The 19,362-nt window shown below is 54.6% G+C and overlaps 1 protein-coding gene across 1 annotated transcript; it reads left to right on the plus strand.

The window, feature by feature from the left end:
- Positions 1 to 5,289: 5,289 nt before the first annotated feature.
- RPS6KL1 (ribosomal protein S6 kinase like 1) lies at positions 5,290 to 18,302 on the plus strand. The gene is given in 10 exon segments (XM_065872045.1): positions 5,290 to 5,554; positions 6,840 to 6,964; positions 7,946 to 8,038; positions 13,716 to 13,763; positions 14,159 to 14,291; positions 15,085 to 15,672; positions 16,123 to 16,212; positions 16,379 to 16,461; positions 17,828 to 17,923; positions 18,192 to 18,302. Coding segments are annotated over 10 exon segments (1,632 nt in total).
- The last annotated feature ends 1,060 nt before the right edge of the window (positions 18,303 to 19,362 follow it).

Raw genomic sequence — 19,362 nt, forward strand, 5'->3', positions numbered from 1 at the left:
TCTCACTTCGTCCCAGCTTCCCCTTCCCCCCCCCACCCCGTGTCCCCAAGTCAGTTCTCTTCATCTGCGTCTTTATTCTCTTCTTTGTTTTCAATTTCTTATCGTGTTAGTTGTAACTTCCAGTATATTGTCGACGAGTAGAGGTCTTGGCTCATTTCTGACTGCACTGGGGTATCATTCAAGATAGGTCAAGGTTTGCTGCAGTAACAAACAGTCCCAAAATCTAGTGGCTCAACACAATCAAAATTTATTTCTCATTTACACCTCATATTCAACACAAGTCATGGGTCAGGGACGGGTTCCTTATTGTTATTTCTCAGAGACTCAGGCTGATGGAGGCTAAGCACATGGACGTGTGCTTCCACAATCACTATGGCAGGAGGAATTATGTACTGGCTTTTGAAGCTTCCACCCTGAAATAACTGCTGTTCTGTCCACTGACATTTCAAAGCAAGTCGCATGGCCAAGCCTAACTTCCAAAGAGGTAGGGAAGTGTGATCCTTCCATATGCCAGAAGAACAGCTGGACCGTGGGAATGCTTCTCATGCTCCACCGTTACACATGGTGTTTGCTCTAAGTTTCTGGTAGATAACCCTTTATCAAGTTTAGAAGTAAGTGCACGAGTTTGTTTAGAACTTGTTAAGTAAAGAGTTTGTCCTTATCATGAATGAGTGTTAAATTTTATCAACTGTTTTTATGTCATCTGTTTGATGTGTAAATGTTATTTTTCTCCCTTAATTTGTTAAGGCATTTATATATGCTGTTTCTTTATCCAGAACATTCTCCTCCACTGTCCTCTTCAAACAGTTTTCCTGGTTAATTCTCATTCTTTAGAGCTCATTCACTCATCCAGCCAATATTGATTGAGCAATGCTATCTGCCAGATGTTGTTCTAGGCACTTGGGATACATCTGTGATACGTCTGGGATACAAAGCAGATAAAGGTCTTGCCCATGTGGATCTTACACTGGGGGGAGGAAAGAAAAGAAACGTATAAAATAAATAAGTAAGTTAGATAGCATGCCAATAGTCTTGAGTACAACAGAGAAGAAGCAGAGCAGGGCAAGGGAGAAATGGAGATGTTGGGAGGGTGTAGCCAGAGCAGGTCTCTCATGACATCAGGGCAATGACTCAAAGCAGGGGCAGAGTTTACTAGGTAGGTATCCAAAAGCAGACTGTTCCAGGCAGAGGGCAGCAGTGGGGCAAAGGCTCTGGGGTGGGAATTGCCATGTGGGTTCTAGAAGCAGTGAGGAAGTTCCGGGACTGAAGCTGAGTGAGTGAGCCTGGTAAGGGATGAAGCTGGAGAAATAGTGGAGGAGGGTGACCCTGAGGGCCTTAGAGGTCATAGCAGGGCCTTTGAGTTTTTCTTGGACTAAGATGGGAGCCCTTGCAGACTTTTGAACAGAAGGACAGAAACTGACTGCGCTTTGAAAGGATCCCCCTGATGCAGTGGTGAGAACCACCTTTAGGGTGGCAAGGGTAGAAACAGGAAGACAGGAGGAATTGCCTACGATAACTCAGGTGTGAGGTGAAGATGTTCCTATGAGAGTCATAGCAGTGGAGGTGGTGAGAAGTGCTGAGATTCTGGATACATTCTGAAGAAAAACCATGATGATATTCTAATGGATTAGATGTGGAGTATGAGAAAATAAGAGAAGCCAGGATGGCTCCAAAATTTTGGCCTGAGCAATGGGAAGGATGGAGCTGGAAGTGGAAGAGGCTTTAGGTGGAGAAGGTTTCAGGTGGGGGAGGATCAAGAGTTCAGTTATTTTTTCTTTTTCATTATGATAATTTTTTTATTGAGATAAAATTCACATATCATAAAATTCGCCTCTTTAAAATGTGACTTTGATGGTTCTTAGGATATTCATGAGTTGTGCAACCATCACACTATCTAATTCCAGAACATTTGTTGACCCCCCCCAAAAGGAACCCATACCCATAATCCACTCTCCATCCCCCCCCCCAGACATCTACTTTCTGTCTCTATGAATTTGCCTATTTTGGAAATTACATATAGATGGAATCTTACAGTAAGTAGCCTTTTGTGTCTGACTTCTTTCATTCAGCATAATTTTTCCAAGGTTCTGGACTCTTTCAATTTGAGGTGTTTTATTAGCCTATTAAATATTTAAGTCTGGTAGAGAGGTGAGGGCTAAGGGATACAGAAAATATAAGGTATCTGTAAATAGATATACAGAATCATCAATATATGGAAGAATACTACTTAAAATCATGAGACTAGGTGCAATCCCTCATCAAGTGAGTAAGGACAGAGAGAAGGAAGATGCCCAAAACTGGCACACTCGAACATCTGGAAGAGAAGAAGCCATCACAGGGGACAGAGAAGGGGCTGCTGGTGAGAGGGAGGCAATAGAGAGTATGGGTCCTGGAAGCCTGGGGAGAAACTGCATGGACAGAAGGCTGTGATCACCTGGGTCAGATGCTCCTAAGAGGTCAAGTAAGATGAGGATTGAGAAATGACCATTGGGTTTAGCACCCAGGAGGTCATGGAACTCCTGGTTGACCAAGAGCTATTTCAGAGCGATGTCAGGGAAGAAAGCCTCATCAGAGTGGGTTCAAGAAAGAGTGGGTTCAAGAAAGAGTGGGAGAAGAAAAACTGGAGACAGTAGAGACACCTCTTTTGAGGAGTTTTGCTGCAAACCTGGGGTGGTAGATAGGAGAGAAGTGAGGCCAAGAGTGTTTTTTGTTTTGTTTTCAAGATGGGAGAATCAGCATGATGTTTGTTTCAGACAGGAATGAACGATGCAGTGGGAGCCAAAAATTAATGATGTAGGAGAGAAAGGGGAGAATTGCCGGACGGGGTTCCTTGAGGAGGTGACGGGACAAGATTGATCCCAAGGGGAAGGTTGGCCTTTGATGGGGCTCGGACAGGTCATCTATCGAAAGAGATGGGGAGACGGTATGTGTGTGCAGACCTGGCCAGAAGGCAGATAGCAGGCAGGGTAGGAGTCTGTGTTCCTAAATTTTCAAGGGATGGAAGAAGCATGGTCTTTGGCTGAGTGAGGGGGAGGAGGTGTTGGGAATTAGAAGGGAATGGAGTGAAAATGTATCTAGAAGAGAGCAAGTGCACTAGGGAAGAATAGTGTGAGTCCAGGCAGCATTAGGGTGCAGGTGAGGTCTGTGTGCCCAGTTCAGATATCACCCCCTCCCGAAAGTCTTCTCACCCCCAGACTAGGTCACTCCCCTTGCTGCCTCATGGCCCCTGTGGTGCTTCTCTCTCACAACTCTGATCACAACTGGAATAAAATATCAACTGTATTCTTTAGTTCTTTAATCCCTGTAACCCTCCCTAGACTGTAAACCCCATGAAGACATGAGCAGAGACTGTCCCCTCCGTCGCGGTATCTTGGCATCTAGCTCCTCTCACACAGTAGTCTCTCAATACAAAATATTTAAATAGTTGAATAAACGAATGAAGTAATGGATGAGAAAAGTCCTGGAAGCTGCATGTGTGCTTTTAGTCGGCCTAGATTTCTGAAGCAACTCCTTCCGCATCCCTGTGAGATTCTGGACCTCCTCTCTTCGCAGCTTTTACCCCCACCCCAATCCCTTCCCCGCCCCCCGCCCCCTCCCCCACCCCCTCCCCCTCCCCCAGCGCTCCGCTTTGCGGGCGCTTCTGCTTTAAGGGCCCCGCAGAAGTCGAGCCGGGCGCTGATTGGTGGTTTATTCTAACGGATAGAGGATGAGCTCATCTGCAACCAATGACCGAGCTGCATCCGGCCAGACCCCTGCACCTGGGTGGAGGGCTGAAAGCAGCCGCCCACGGTGCAACGTCCCCCACGGGGGCGAAGGGGCAGTGGCGGCCGGGCTGGGTCAGGCCACGCGGACCGAGCTCCTGGCTCGGGCAGGTACGGTGTTTGCCCGGCTCCTCCTCCATCCCCCTCCCCTAGAAGAGGATGCCCCCTCTTCTCACTCCCCCAGCCCGCCTTCCTCGGCGACCCCCGAGGGTCGGTGCACCTTGCGTACCGGGGACTCGCGGGTCGGACGCGACGCTTTCTGGGTCCAGGCGCGGCTATGCGGTTCTGCCCGGAAGGACCCGGCCCGGCGGGTGGTCCCGGAAACCGGGCCCTGACACAGAGCAGCCCGCCCTGTCGGCCTTGGTGCCTCTGAGCACAGGACTCAGCGCGGCATGTCCCTGGTGACTAGGCCGAGTGGGGAGGGTGCGGCTTCCCTTCCCCGCTCCCTCCACCTCCTGGCCGCATCCTGGCCAGGGTTCAGCTCCCGCTGGCTTCACGATGTGGGTTTTCCTCCCCGCCCCACTCCCCATCCTGTTCTCTCCTCCCTCTCTCCACAGAGGCAGAAATGACCTGAAGTTGGCAATTTGGGCCCTGCCCCTTCCCAGTGGGGCCTGAGGGAGCGAAGGTGCAGAGGCTGCAGTGAGGGGCAAAGGCAGCTCTGCTGGCCTCTCTCTGAGCCCTTTCCTTTCCTGAAGACACTGCGCTTATCCCTTTGGCCACTTGTAGCTCACACTGCTCAGGGAGGAGCTGCTGTTCGGTCCTTGGAGGCCACGTGGCCTCCTGACCTTCTCAGAGACAGAGCCAGGAGGCCAGAGGCATCCCCTCCCTAGGGCTGGTTGGGCTCTGACCTCATTCCTCTAACTCCACCCAGAGTGGCACTGAATCTGCCACTCAGTCATCTCATTTGCCCGCAGACTTTAAGGCCAAGCCCTGTGCCCGGCTCTCTGCCTGGCTTCTTGGGGGTCCTCACTCCCTGGCCACACTGACCTCGGGACCTAGGGAAATGAAATAAAGCAGGAGCAATCCATTCTGTTCGAGGAGGTGCCATGGAGCCGAACCTTGAAGGATAAATGAGATTCCCATGGGAGGACCAGGGAGGGGAGAACAGGCAGGATGGAGGGAACAGTATAAGGAATGGCCTTTGGGCCCCGGGCCCTGGCTTCAGCCTCAGAGTGTGTGACCTCCATGTTTAATGTGTATAGAGGCCCTTTGCACGCATATCCTCAGCTCTCTCCAGTGCTCAACACATAGTAAGTGCTCAAGAAATACTTGATGAACTGAATTTGAATTGAAAACAAAAAACCCAGAGCCCAAAGCATGTTATTATTCTGTTATTACCACCACTTAGGAAAGATCTGGCTCAGTGAGGGATATTACCCACATTCGCTCTGATCCCTCCAGCCCTTGGACGTGGGCATCAGTCTTCCCAGTACTCAGTGGAGGAAACCAGGGTGCAGATGGGGTGTTACTCCCAGCAGGATTCTCCCTAATGCCTCTGCTCATTCCAGGTCCCTGCTCCAGGGCAGCCATGAGCCTGGTGGCCCGTGAGTGTCCCCCTGGCCCTGGCCTGGACCCCGAGCCCTGCTCATGAGTGCGGTCCCAGGCCCTAGTGTACCGGGAGCAGATTCGCAACCGGGTCACTCCAGGGGCATCTGACATGACCAAGCGCGACTACCTTGTGGATGCAGCCACACAGATCCGGCTGGCCCTGGAGCGTGATGTCAGTGAGGAGTATGAGGCAGCCTTCAGCCACTACCAGAATGGCGTGGACGTTCTGCTCCGAGGCGTAAATGGTGAGGCTGGGGCTGGGCAGGGACGGAGGCCGGTGGTGAAGGGCTCATCCCGCCATCTGTCCATCTGAGCTGGGCGAGCAGGGCTCTCTGTGTGGGCCCTGCAGGGCCTCTGCAAAGGACAGTAATAACAGTTCTCATTTATCGAACGGTTCCTATACACCAGGCGCTGGTCTAAGGGCTTTACTTGTATCAGCTCATTTCCCATTCACAGTAATACAAACCACTGTATATGTTCTTGCATATACTTCCAAATATATAGGAATGATTTTTGTTCCTGTTTTCCAGATGAGGAAACTGAGGCACAGGGCAGTTAACTAGCTTGCTTGAGACTCCACAGCTGTCAAGTGGCAAAGCTGGGGTTTGAACGGTGTGGGCTCCAGAGGCTGTGCGCTTAGCTTACTCAGCTTGCCTGCCCCTGGAGCTGGGCTGGGGTCCTGCCCTCGGGAGGCTTGCATTCTAATGGGGGGAGATTGGTGAGTTGATGACGGACTGTTATAGTCCCAGGTGACAAGAACAATGAGGAGGAACTGAAGGGAGGGAAGAGGGAAACTGAGGCCAGACTAGGCTGGCATAGGGCATTTTCTAGAAGTCAGAACCCTAATCTGAGTACTGAAGAATGGTGGGCATGTTGTCCAGCTGAAGGGCTGCGTGGGGCTCCAGAGGGAGAACCGCACAGGCCTGGAGGTGAGAGGGGAGGCCTGTTCAGGGAAAAGGAAGGCATTTCCAAGTAGGGGGAGAGGCTGGCCCTGAGGCCACTTGGAGACCCCTGAGGGCCTTGGTGGCCAGGCTGGAGGAAGGAGTCAGGCCCCAATTCACGCTTCCTACCCTCCCTCCGATGAGACCCCTCAACACCTGGGCTTCGTGCCTGTCCAGTGACTTCCTTTACCCTCCCGTCCTGATCCCCATTCTGGCCTCTTTCACACTGGGCATCAGAGATAGAACGTGTGCTCTCTGGGGGCTTCTGTCTCCTACTCTGAAAAACGGACATGGAAATCCACACTGTGTCCCTTCCCAGGTTGTGATGGTGGCCAGCGAGGTAGTAGGTGCCAACTGTAAAGTGCTGTAGGCTGAGTGGCGACTGTGGTTCCCAACCTCTCCTGCCACCATCCCTCCTCCTCCTCCCCTGCTGGTCTCCCATCCAGAGGAGGACCCAAGGACAGAGGTGGGGTCAGAATCCACTGAGCAGCATCAGAAATAGGCACTACCTCCTATGGAGGGCAGAGGGCGGGCAGTGGGAGCCCAAACCCCAACGTCCTCCCAAGGACAGGACCCCTCCTCCCCACAGTCGACCCCAACAAGGAGAGATGTGAGGCTGTAAAGCTGAAAATTACCAAGTACCTGCGGCGGGCGGAGGAGATCTTTAATTGCCACCTGCAGAGGACGCTGGGCAGTGGAGCCAGCCCTGGCACGGTAAGGAGACCCCAAAGGCCTGAGGGCTCTGAGGGGAGAGAGCTGAGGCCCTCACCCCACAGGCCAAGGAGCTGTCGCCCGCCATCCCGGGCGGCAGGCAGACGGTGGAGAGCACAGCTCGGCTGGTGTGTGTGCCGGGGCTGCCCTCCTGCCCCCCTCCTGGCTTCCTCTCTATCCCACACTCTCCATAATTCATTCATTTGCAAACGCTTAGTGAATCATCTCCAGTCCAGTCTTACGCCCCCACAGAGTACACACACACACACACACACACACACACACACACACACCTCCCTACCCTCACGCATGGCCCGTACACGTGCTCACCTATGCGCACACTCAGGCTCCCAGATCTCCCTGTGTTTGGCTGGGCTGCATTGAGTATTCGGAGCAGACACAAATACCCACGTGCATATACACGCACATGAATATGTGCATATATAAATGTGCAAAAGTCCTCTCCCCATACGGCTTTTCTTGACCCAGTGGGCACTCAGAAAGGGTTGAAGATGCACGCACACTTCTCAAGCCCACAGGTGTGCACGTACACACCCCTTCTAGGATTGCTGCACCTTGTAAGCTGCTTCCCCCAAAGCAGGTGCCTGGGCCACATGCCTTGGTCTTCGAGGCGTGTTCCCCGAGATGCACGTGTTCCCAGGTTACTTCCCCCCTCCCTGGGCGTATCTGCCTCCTGTGGATGAGGCTTCTGAGAGGGGGTTTCTGAAGCCCTGAGAACTCCCTGTGTCTGGGAGGAGAGCTAGGTGGGGACCGAGCTGAGAGGGTAGCCTGGTCACCCTGGACCAAGGCCAGCTTCTCTGCTCAGTCTGTCCCTGTGAGGTGGGCCCTGCCTGTACCCCGGTCCTGCCCTCTGTGGCCACTGCTCTCCTGGCAGCCGGGGCCCTGCCCACTGCCTGCTGAGAAGGCTGTGGCTGAGTAGGACTCACCCTGAGGCCGCTACGTGGCTCTCTCCTGCCTCTGCAGGGTTTTAGCAGCCTGAGGCTGCGGCCCATCCGCACACTGAGCTCTGCCCTAGAGCAGCTGAGGGGCTGCAAGGTGGTTGCCGTCATCGGGAAGGTGAGTGAGCACCGCCCGAGGTGTGGGAGGAGGTGTTGCGTATAATTGGGGGGGGGGGGCAGGTGTTGGAAAGGGGTCAGAGGGTCCAAGGGGAGGAGAGCGGCTGTGGCGGTCCCCCACCCTTCCTCCACCCCAGCCCACACCAGTCAGCTCTGGAAAGGAAAATGTGAGGAAAAAGCAGAGGCGCGCAGCTCCTCTCCACAGCCCGCCAGCTCAGACGCAGAAAGCCACTCCCTCCGGGGCGCCCAGCCAGCCCGCGCTGCCCTGCCTGCCTGCCCCAATTCCACTTCGCCAGGGCTGCAGACAGGAGTCTCCCCACCTAGCACAGCCCAGAGGTTCCTGTGGCGGGAGTGTGCTTATCTCCAGAAACCCGTTCTGCGGATGGTCGAAGTGGGCTGGTGCCTTGTCCAGGGCCTTGGCAGCTCTGCCCTTTCTCTCCTGGCTCCTCCGGCCACCCCCCATCCTGACCCCATCTAGGATCTTTTCCCTTAATTCAGGGCAGACAGGAAGATAGGAGCTGACAGCCAAACCTGAACCTGGGACACTCATCAGAAGGACAGACAAGTTGGGTCAAATGAGATTTGAGCCAATATTTGATCGCTCTCCGCCCCAGCCCAGGGATACCTGAATATTCGCTAAAGCGTTTTTTCCCTCAAACTGGCTATCAGAATCCCCTCGGGGAGCTTCCTAAAAATAGAGATGCCCGGGCCCCATCCCAAACCCACTGAGTCAGAATTTCTAGGGTTGAGCCCAGGCACCTGTAATTTAAAACACTCATGGGGGATTTGGACGGGTCTGGGAGCCCGCAGAGAAAAGGGGACCGGTGTGTGCTCCCCGACATGCCGAGGGTGAAGTGCTGGCCGGGCTGGCACCACGTGGCCACAGACGAGCTCCTTTCCCTGTCTGGGCGCTGGTTTCCTCATCTGGAAGTGGAGGTAAGGATCCTCCCACCCACCTCCACCCCACCCAGCGTGATGTGGGAACTAAAGTGAAATGATTCGGGGGAAAGGCCTAGCACACGCTAAAGCATTTGATACAAGTTTGGTGGCCGTGAAGGCGAATGACGAGAGTGTGTGGCGAGCAGGCTTCCCATCCCAGCCTTGCTCCAGCTGCTGCTCCCAGGTCCCTGGAACAGGCCCCAGTCTGTCAGCCAAGGCCCAGCAGCTTCCATCTGCCCAGCCCTTCCCTCCCATTGCGCGAGTCCACGTGGCTTGGCCGCTTCCCCGGGCAGGCGGAGGAGGTGACAGCCACCACTGTTTCCCCGTGTGGGATCCCACCGAACCAGTGGTGTTTTGGAGAGAGGGGTTCTGGGTCAAATAAGTTTTGGAAACAGTGAGTTAAAGTTACATTACTTCAGTTTTTTAAGTACAGGAAGTTTCAAGCTTTTAGGATGCAGAGGTACACAGTGAATCTCCAAGAGGGAGGTCTGTGACAGAATTCCCCGAATTTGAATTTAACCCCAGACACACATGTGCAAAGCATTTTTGGAATCCCATATACTGAGGCCTATGCATATGGGAATTAGAAATTCAGGCCAAGCCCAGCCATTCTGTCTTGAGAGTGCCCTCTTTTCTTTCTTTTTATATACTTTCTTGGGCACTCAATTTGCTTACTCCACCTCCCTCCTAAAATCCTGTTTCCTTTTTCTGAGTCATTCCCAAGCCAGGAACACCAATCTCCTCAAATTAGGAGAGGTGTTGGGGCCACTGGGCCCAGGTCCCTGCAGCCAGGCCTGGATGAGTATCACCACATTCCATACCACAGCTCTGCCCAGGCAGATCTGGGCAGGCAGGTGGGAGGGCAGTACCAGCCTGCAGCAGCTCGCAGACTCAGGGGGAGCAGAGGGCCCCGCTCAGGAAGCCTTGAGTGCCCCCAGAAACACCCCATTGTGAGGGTTAAAGGGGCTGGGGAGCGGGGGGTCCCTCAGGACCGAAGAGATACTGGCAGGGGTAGGGGGTGGCAGGGAAGAGCAAGGAGGGTGGATCAAGGACTAGGCAGGCAGCAGACCAGGAGAGCCAGGGTCTGCTCTTGGGGAGCCTGGGGGGCTTGAGAGACAATGCTGCCTATTTGCCGAGCTTTGTCCCGGAGCCAGGCCCTGAGTCAGGGAGGGGAAGAAAGAGAAGACCAGCCAAGTCACTTCCGTGTTTTTGGCTCAAACACAGGGGTGTTTTTTGAATTATTGTTAGTTATCAGCATTTAAAAATTGGCAGGTTTCATAGAGAAGTCCAGATTTCCTACTTATCCTGAGAAATCAGAAGCTCTGGAAATGCTGCCTCACATTCATGTCAGCCGGAGCAGAGGACGGGCTGCCCGATTTAATGGGGCACCTGCCCTCCGTCGGCCCCTTTCTCATCCTGCCCATTGGCTCACATGCCCAGCCCCTGTGGACCTTAGTGCTTGAGAACCTGCTTGAAACTTCTGGATTTGTTTGCTCCAGGAGGAGTCCTCCTGGCCTTGATACTGTGGACATTTTAAAAGAAAGGGTTAATGTGTTTCACCAAAGCTTTCATTGTCCCTGAATCCCAAGAACTCAGTGGGTTTCATTTTTAAAAAAGAGATTTCCGTTTTTATTTTTTATTATTTATTTATGGCTGCATTTGGTCTTTGTTGCTGTGCACGGGCTTCTCATTGTGGTGGCTTCTCTTGTTGTGGAGCACGGGCTCTAGGCTCTCAGGCTTCAGTAGTTGTGGCACGTGGGCTCAGTAGCTGTGGCTCGAAGGCTCTAGAGCGCAGGCTCAGTAGTGTGGCTCACAGGCTTAGTTGCTCCGCGGCATGTGGGATCTTCCCGGACCAGGGCTCAAACCCGTGTCCGTTGCATTGGCAGGCGGATTCTTAACCACTGCGCCACCAGGGAAGCCCGACATTTCCTTTTTTAAAAAGATGAAGGCAGGCACCCTTCACCAGAACTGCCTTCCACCTTCCCGATAGCAATACTCACCTGACATTCGTAAGGCCCATTCTAGTTTGCCAAGCTGTTGCATTAAACCCGCTCGGTCACCCTGGGGAGGAAAAGGGTTATAAACCTGTGCAGTCCGATACAGTAGTCACCAGCCACATAAGACTATTTTAATTCATTAAAATTAATTAAAATTAAATATTCTATTTCTCAGTGGCACCAGCCACCTTTCAAGGGCTTGATAGCCACATGTGGCTAATGGCTTCTAATGGACAGTGCAGATATATAATATTTCCATCATGGCAGAAAGTCCTACTGGACAGTGCTGCATTTTTTTAAAGGTATTTATGTATTTATTTATTTTGGCTGTGCCAGGTCTTAGTTGCGGCATGTGGACTTCTTAGTTGTGGCATGTGCGACCTTTTAGTTGTGGCATGCGGACCCTTAGTTGTGGCATGCATGTGGGATCTAGTTCCCCAACCAGGGATCGAACCCAGGCCCCCTGCATTGGGAGTGCCGAGCCTTTCTTACTCACTGGACCACCAGGGAAGTCCCTGGACCGTGCTGCATTTTAATCGTTGTCTTACAGAGAATGTAACTGAGGTTCATGAGGTCAAGGGACAAACTAGTGCTCTATAGCACAGAGCAAAAGAGAAAGGGGATTTTTTTATTTGCTTGGTTTAATGGGAAAATGCCCCCTTTTGAAATACCATGAAAGAGAAAGGAGTTTAGAACAGAAAAGAAAAAAAAAATTCCCCACCATCCTATCTAATTCCAAGATAATCACTGTTAATGGTTTGGTCTAATTCTTTCTTGATAGATGTGTGTGTATATATATATATTTTTTCTTCTCTTTTCTAATACACTTGTTTCAATGTACTGATCAAGTTTTATTTCTGGCCTCCACGACCTTCACTGCTGTTTTTTTGTAAACGAGAAGACTTGCCCAAGACAAGACAAGGTGGAGGGGAATCCCACTTGGCAAGTGGCAGTAGGGAATTATCCGGGGTGTCAGCACTTGTGGGAAACTGTATTATCCTAAATGACCCCAGAGTTCTCTTTCTTTCTTTTTCAAGCTTTGCATAAATTTGGCCAAAGAGCTGGGGCTAGGCTGGACTCCATCTCTGGCTGTTGGAGGAGAGACCTCTAGTGGTCAGAAGGGATGCCTCACGCCTGCTGTCCCTGTGCTCAGAGGCCACCACCTTCATCTCACTGACGATGGGGAAACTGAGGCCCAGAGGGGAAGGCATGCACCAGGTCACCTGGTTGTGCCCCTATTTGCAGTTATGTCTCCAGGGCTCCGGGATCAGCCTGTCTGGATTCACATCTTGGCTCTACTGCTCTTTAGCAGGGGGACCGTAGGCAACGTAACCTCTCTGAACCTCAATTTCCTCATCAGTAAAATGAGTCACTAGTAATGCTCACCTGGTAGGGCTGGAGAATGAAACTAAATGACCTAGATAAAGCCCTTAGCGCAGAGTAAATGCTGTATAGCCAGTGTGGGGTTTCCCTGTGATGATAATAATCGTCACTAAAGACTATTGAGAGCATGTTATGTGGCAGGCACAGGCTGCTGCTGTACTTGAGTTGCTCGCTTTAATAGAATCCTCCTAATGGCCTTCTGAAGGAGGTACTGCTATGACCCATTTTGCAGTGAAGAAGGCCAAGGTTCACAGAGGCCATGTGACTTGGCAAATGTAACTGACATTCCCACCGCCTTTACATTCTCCAAGGGCCTTCCCATTGGTGGCCTCAACAAACCAGTGATAAGGGAGGGTGGGCATTTGTAATTCCTGTTTGGTAGGTGAGAAAATCAATTCACTCACCCAAGATCTGAACCCCAATCCTAGGCTGCAGCCTTCGTCACTGCCCAGTGGCCTGGCCTCAGGGCCTGGTTCCCATGTGCCAGTACGGGGAACCTGTGCGGGGCAGGCTGACGGCTAAGAAGTCACAACACCAGGGTGCTGGCCTTGCTTCCCACATGCCCCTCATCTGGGCCGAATCTTCTGCTTTCCTCCCCTGACGTGTCCTCTCCTATGGCTGGGGTCCACCCCTGCCCACCATGGAGATGAGTCTAGGGCCCAACTCCAAACAAGGCTCTGCCCAGCAATTGGCAGACCACTGCCTCCAAGCAAAACCAACAGGAGAAGGAGTGGACTGCCCTCCAAAGATAGCCTCCAGAAAGAAAGACCATTTAAGAGAAGGGGCTGGGGGCAGGGGATGAGACCTGAAGGAGCATGGCAAGACCACAAGGTCTCGGGCACCACTGGGGTCACATTCTCAGAGCCTTGGCTTCTTCACCTGCAAGATAAGAGATCAGAGAAGGTGACTGGCTCTGAGGTCCCTTCCAGCCGTGACACCCTCGGACCGTACGGGATGGACCACTCAGCATGCATGTGGGAAGCACCGACTACCTCCCTGTCCTATGCAGGCCTCTGGGAGTACAGAGCTGGACATGTGGTCCCTGCCCTCTCGGAGCTCACAGCCCAGCGGGGAGTGAGCCCAGAGAGCACTGGAGACAGATTAGGAGCCCCAGCCTAACGTGAGGGTTGGGAAGGCTTCCTGGAGGAGGTGGTACCTGAGCTAAGACCTGCAGATCTAACAAGGGTGGATGAGCAGGACAGGTTTGATGTCAGTTTGGCGGTGGGGGGTACACTCTGCACTACCAAAGCCTGGCCTCCCAGCCCAGCCTTGGTGGAGGACCCTGGGAGGCTGGGGCTGGGGCCATGGAGTCCCGGGAACTAGCATGTGACTTGACTAGTGCCTCCTGGACCTCGGCAGGTGCAGCTGGTCCAGGACCCAGCGACTGGAGGGACCTTCGTGGTGAAGGCAGGTGCCGCCCAACCCCCTGCCGTTCTGCATTCCCCTTTGGACTTTCTCAGAGCTCTTGGAAACCCCTACCCCCTGGGGAACCTCTACCCAGAAGCCGTATGGGAAACCCACACTCCCTCCAAATCCAACAGCTGTTTATTCTGCCCCCAGCATGCACCCTGCCTCCCAGAAATGTGCACGTGCGCACACGCACACACACATTGCCTCATCCTTGGACCAGAGATGGGAGGGCCTGCCTTCCAGGGTGGAAAGAGGGTTGAGGGTCAGGTTAGGAACTGGGGGCAGGCAGCTGCTCTCCAGGGTGGCTCCCACCCTTCGTCTGGTTGCCCCTGAAGAGCAGAGCAGCCTCTGGCCAGTCCCCAGCTGATCTGCCTGCTCTGCTCCCTCCCCAGAGCCTGTCCAGGTGCCACGCGGTGAGCCGGGAGCGGCTGACCATCATCCCACACGGCGTCCCCTACATGACCAAGCTGCTGCGGTATTTTGTGAGCGAGGACTCCATCTTCCTGCACCTGGAGCATGTGCAAGGTGAGGGGGCCCTGTCAGCTCCTCAGGCCTTTGGGATGTCGTCCTGTCTCATCCTCTTAAACTGCCGAGCCCACATGCCCAGCACAGACCAGGGGACCCAGCCTTCCTGGAGGATGATGGCTGCTGGGGGCTTCTGTGTGGTGCCAGGGGGGCAGGGGACGTCCTGGGAGGATGTTCACATCTTGGGCGGGTGAGAGGGCATTTATGCAGATGTCCCCTTTGTCACCCTCTCCTCCAGTCTTGGCTCTTTTCACTTTCCTAGTCTGTGCCCACCCCTCAGAGTGGCCCCGTGGGGTGATGGTGCTGAAGCTGTAAGGACAGGAACTGGGTCACGTAGCAGATATTTATTGATCAGCTATGACTTTTTTTTAAATGAGGTACACATCTCTGGGTCATGACATACAGTCGTCGCAGGTCCGTGCCTGGCCTTGTTTTTATTTTACTTACTTAAGCTTCATTACACTTTTTTCCCTTAAAAAAAATTATAATACATTGAACACCGGCGAACCCACCACCTAGACCAAGGACATTAAGAATAATTTACATCTCCTTAGGGGTTAAGCACCTATTTTGTGCCAGGTTGTGAGGCTGGGGCCACTTTAGGTGGGTGGAGAGGAGGGGAGAGGGCATCCTAGGCTGAGGGAGAAGAGGGAGCAGAGGTGAGGACCTGGAAGGCAAAGGGTCCGTGCCCAAGACGGGGGGGGGGGGCGGTGGGCGGGAGTGGGAGAGGGACCTGGGCCCCACGCTCTTTTACTCCTGTCCCCATGCTTGCTGCACCCTCTGCACGGCCCAGGAGGCACTCTGTGGTCCCACCTGCTCTCCCAGCCGTGCCTCCAACAGTCTGGGACTAGGTCTGGCTCCAGCCTGGAGAGGATGAAGGCTCAGCTCAACTCCCGACTCAGCCTCCAGACCCCAGCTCACTTCCCACCTGGCCACACCTGCCTGCAGGACGGAATCCCCCTGGAGCCTCCCCGGACTTCTCAGAGCCTTACCCCGGCCAGGGGGGCCGCAGCCATCAGACCCCAGAGAGAGGCTGAAGGTGAACCCTCAGCCGGGACCGGCCCTTCCTGCTCCTGGGACCTTCCAAAGGCCCCAGGTGGCCACCTGCACCACCAAGCCAGGCGGGGGCCCGGCCAGAGCTCTGATCCGGGGCCCCCTTGCGGGCTCCCTTGGGTTCGTGCAGGGGCCGGCCGGGTGCTGGGGGGCTGTGGCCGAGGCAGAGGTCGGAGCCGCCCCTCCACCGGTGGAGCCGCCTGGAGTGTGAGGGAGGAGCAGGTGAGGCAGTGGGCAGCCGAGATGCTGGTGGCCCTGGAGGCGCTGCACGAGCAGGGGGTGCTGTGCCGGGACCTCAATCCCCGGAACCTGCTCCTGGACCAGGCAGGTAGGAGCTCTGGGCCCACGGGGAGAAGAGTGGGCCCTCACCCTACCCCACCCCTCCGGCGGGAGGCCCCCGAAGCCTCAAGACAGAGAAGGAAATTTCCCCAAAGTCAAGCAGATGCAGAGGTTATCTGCTTCTTCCCTTGCCTCCCCTCCCCGGCCTTTTCAGGAAGGACTCTGCTGAGCCTGGTTGGTCAGGGTTGAGCTTGGGAAACCCTTTCCCTCGATGAGCTCAGGGCAAGGCTCCTGTGAAGACCAGGTTGTTTCGGGGGCCTCGGCGTTGTGTGTGTGGGGGCGGGCCCTTAGGGAGCTTCTGCCCAGTGCAGTCGCTGGCCCCTGCCTTGTGGCTGTTGGGAGAAGCGCTGGAGTCCCCTGCGTCACGCCTGCAGCTCCAAGATGACTAATAGCAATTTTTGTCCCCTTTTATTCCTCCCTGCATGCACTGCATGACAAGGCCACATCCGGCTCACGTATTTCGGCCAGTGGTCAGAGGTGGAGCCCCAGTGCTGCAGAGAGGCTTTGGACAAACTCTACAGCGCCCCAGGCAAGAAGGGAAGGGGTAGGGGGTAGCCCTTGGGTGTCTTTATGTGGGTTGAGCCAGGGGACTGAGGATGATGGAGGGACCTGGGGCACCTGGGTAGGGTGAGTGGAGGGGAGACACGCCTCCTTGGGCGGGCGAGACTGAGACACGTATGTTCTTGTTCCCACAGAGGTGGGTGGGATTTCTGAGCTGACCGAAGCCTGTGACTGGTGGAGCTTTGGGTCTCTGCTGTATGAACTGCTGACGGGAACGGTGAGCAGTGTGTGGGCAGGGTGTAGGGCCTCGTGGGTGTCACTGAATGTAGGAGGGGCTGGGGTTAGTCCAGCCAGTCGTTGTTGGGGCAGAGCCTGCCTGGGTCCCGGAGACCTGGCCGTCGGGCCCAGTGTTCTGCCAGCACAGCTCCCGCCTCCACCGCCAAGGCCATGAGAGACGATGGAAGCCACTCCCACCCAGGCCATGGCTACACTTCGCACCACTGCCAGATGAGTGGCTATAGCTAGGGAGACTGTCAGCTCAGTGAGGGCTGAGTCGGGATGATCAGCGAGGGTTTCTGGAAGAGAGCGTCCGGGCCTGGATCTGGAGGGAGGGTAGAGTTTGACACAGCCCTTTTACTCAGGAGGCCAGCGGATCATCCCCCAAGCCTCCTCTCCCCACTGCTCACTCCCCGCATCCACACCCTTCAGAGCTATAACCCCCAGACTTTGGCTGGACGACCAGAGAGAGGGCCTCCTTCATCCCAGGCTGGCAGCTGCCCTGTCCGGCCTGGGTCAACCCAGAGCTTAAAGTTCCCCTGGCAAGTACCCTTGCTCAGGATGATGGCCTCCGCCCTCCATCCTCGCTCGTGAGTTCAACACCACACCTGGGGCTGGTTAGGTCGGGCAGCAGGGAGAGGCCAAACTGCATTTGAGCAGGGAATGCCCCAAGTGGATGCAGTGTGACCGGAAGTCCAGATCTGACTGGTCCCTCCTGGCTCCCTCCTGGTTTGGTCCTGTAGCCAGGGCCTTTGAGAGCCCTGGCTGCACACAGCCCCACACAGTGGCTCTCTCCTCTTGGCCTCCCACCACGTCTCCAGATCAGGTCTTCTGGCCTTCCTCCTGGTCGCTTCTTGCCTCTCTTCCTGACCTCCAGACAGACCTCTCTGCTCCCCGCAGCTGCACCCTTCTGGAGCACAGAGAGGTCCTACCTTCTTCCCTCGCCACAGCCCTGCCTTGGCCCTGACAGTAGGACGCCATGTCAAATGAGTCGCCCATGGAAATTTTTTTTCTGTAAGGAGACAAGTTTCAGTGCTATTCCTGATAGAGTGCCTGCCCTGACTGCAACCCAAGACCGATGTTTCTAGCAAGCTTGGAGCCAGAGGGACCTGGGTTCAAACCCTGAACTCAGCACAAATCCCTTGACCTCTCTGAGGCTGCTTCTTGTCTTTAAAATGGGGGTAATACTACTTACTCTGAAGGTTGTTGTGGAAATTACGGATAATGGATCTCAGGCATCTTCCGCAGCCTGACATGCAGTAGATCCAAAGCAACATCCCCATGAGATGTGACACGGGGAAAAAGATAAAACCTGGCCGCCATTGGAGTGTACAGACTCTCCTGGGGTCGCCCCCGTGTCTTCCCAGGCGCTGTCCCAGAGCCACCCCTCAGGAATCCAACCCCACACCCAGCTCCAGCTGCCCGAGTGGCTCAGTTGCCCTGCAGCCTCCCTGCTGACTGAGGTGAGGTGTGGCCGGCCCGGAGCAGGCAGCTTCTTTGTACTGAGGGTGGACAGAAGGGAGGACAGAGCCCTGTGTGTGAACAAGCCGCCCAGCGTATTAGGTGTCTGATGTGGGTGCAGGAGGTTAATGGGGACAACAAATTTCTATTATGTTGGTGGCCAAACACCAATGTCCCCCAGGGTAACACTGGGGGTTCTGTGGGCCGGGCTGGCAGGGAGCAACCGGGTTGGGAAGGCCTGCCCAGGGCTGACTGGGCCTTTCTCCACAGCTGCTGCAGTTTGAGCCCGCCGAGCGCCTGGGCGCTGGAGGAGGCGGTGTCAACAAACTCAAGTCCCACCCCTTTTTCAGCAGCGTCCAGTGGAGCAAACTGGTGGGGTAACCGGAGGGGGTGGAGTAGGCGGTGGAAGCAGCCGGACTGGTCTGGATCTCCTCTCTTCTCTTTGCCTGCCACCCAGAGCTGGCCCTTCTAATCAGCGGCCCTCGGGCAAAGAATGAAAGGCAGCTTGCCTTTCCTGGTCGGGCCCCTCCCTTGGGCCTCAGCAGTCTCTTCACTGACCAGGAAGGGCCTACGGAGTCCCCCAGCCACGTCCTGGAGAAACCCTTCCTAGACGGTGCTGAGCGGGAGGGAAAGAGAGATCTCAGCCTGTTAGGCAGCTTGAACCCCTCCACCCATCAGTCAACAGTCACCTGCTGAGTGCACACCCTGGACTTGAACTTGGACCTACCATGTTAAAAGGTGCCTTCCTTTGCATTAGCTCTGAGCTACTGACCACCTGCTGAGCCGTGAAATTTTGTGACTCATTATCTGCCATGTGCCCCACTCGGGATGTCTCTGGAGACTCATCTCAGGATACTAGTCCACTGGCTTAGTGGTCCCAAACCAGGGCTGCCCTGGCTGGTCATCTTAACCATGCAACTAGTGGGCCTCTTCCACCAGAGGCTACTTTTGCAGGGGGTCGGGAGGCTGAGGAAGCAGGGAAGAAGTCTGTAGTGGGCATGGGGTGGGGTGAGGGAATGGGACAGGACAACCCATCCCCCCCTCCTGACCATGCCCCTTATCTTGTGATTACAGACTTTGGAGAGCAAAAGGAAAGGAGGGGAGGAAAATAAGGATAAAGAGGAATGGGGGGAGAGAGGAAGGCACAGCTCTGCCACTTAGAGAAATTTTGGAAACAAAGAGCTCCCTTCCCCGGCTAGCCCACCCATGTGGAGAGAAAGGAAAACCTGCCCATGGGTCTGAGGGGAGACCACCATTCAGTCTCCAGGCTGAAGCCACGTGAAGAAAAGTTGTACCCACTAGGACTCCCTTCTCGGACGTTCGTCCTGTTTACCATTTTGCATTTTAGTCTTGAGGGTCCACTCAATCCACTGCCCACTGTGACTTCATATCCTTTTGAAATGAAACCACAAAACACATGGAATGGTTGCCCAAGCATTTA

Source organism: Phocoena phocoena, chromosome 2 (genome assembly GCF_963924675.1).
Source record: "Phocoena phocoena chromosome 2, mPhoPho1.1, whole genome shotgun sequence".
Lineage (NCBI taxonomy): Eukaryota > Metazoa > Chordata > Mammalia > Artiodactyla > Phocoenidae > Phocoena > Phocoena phocoena.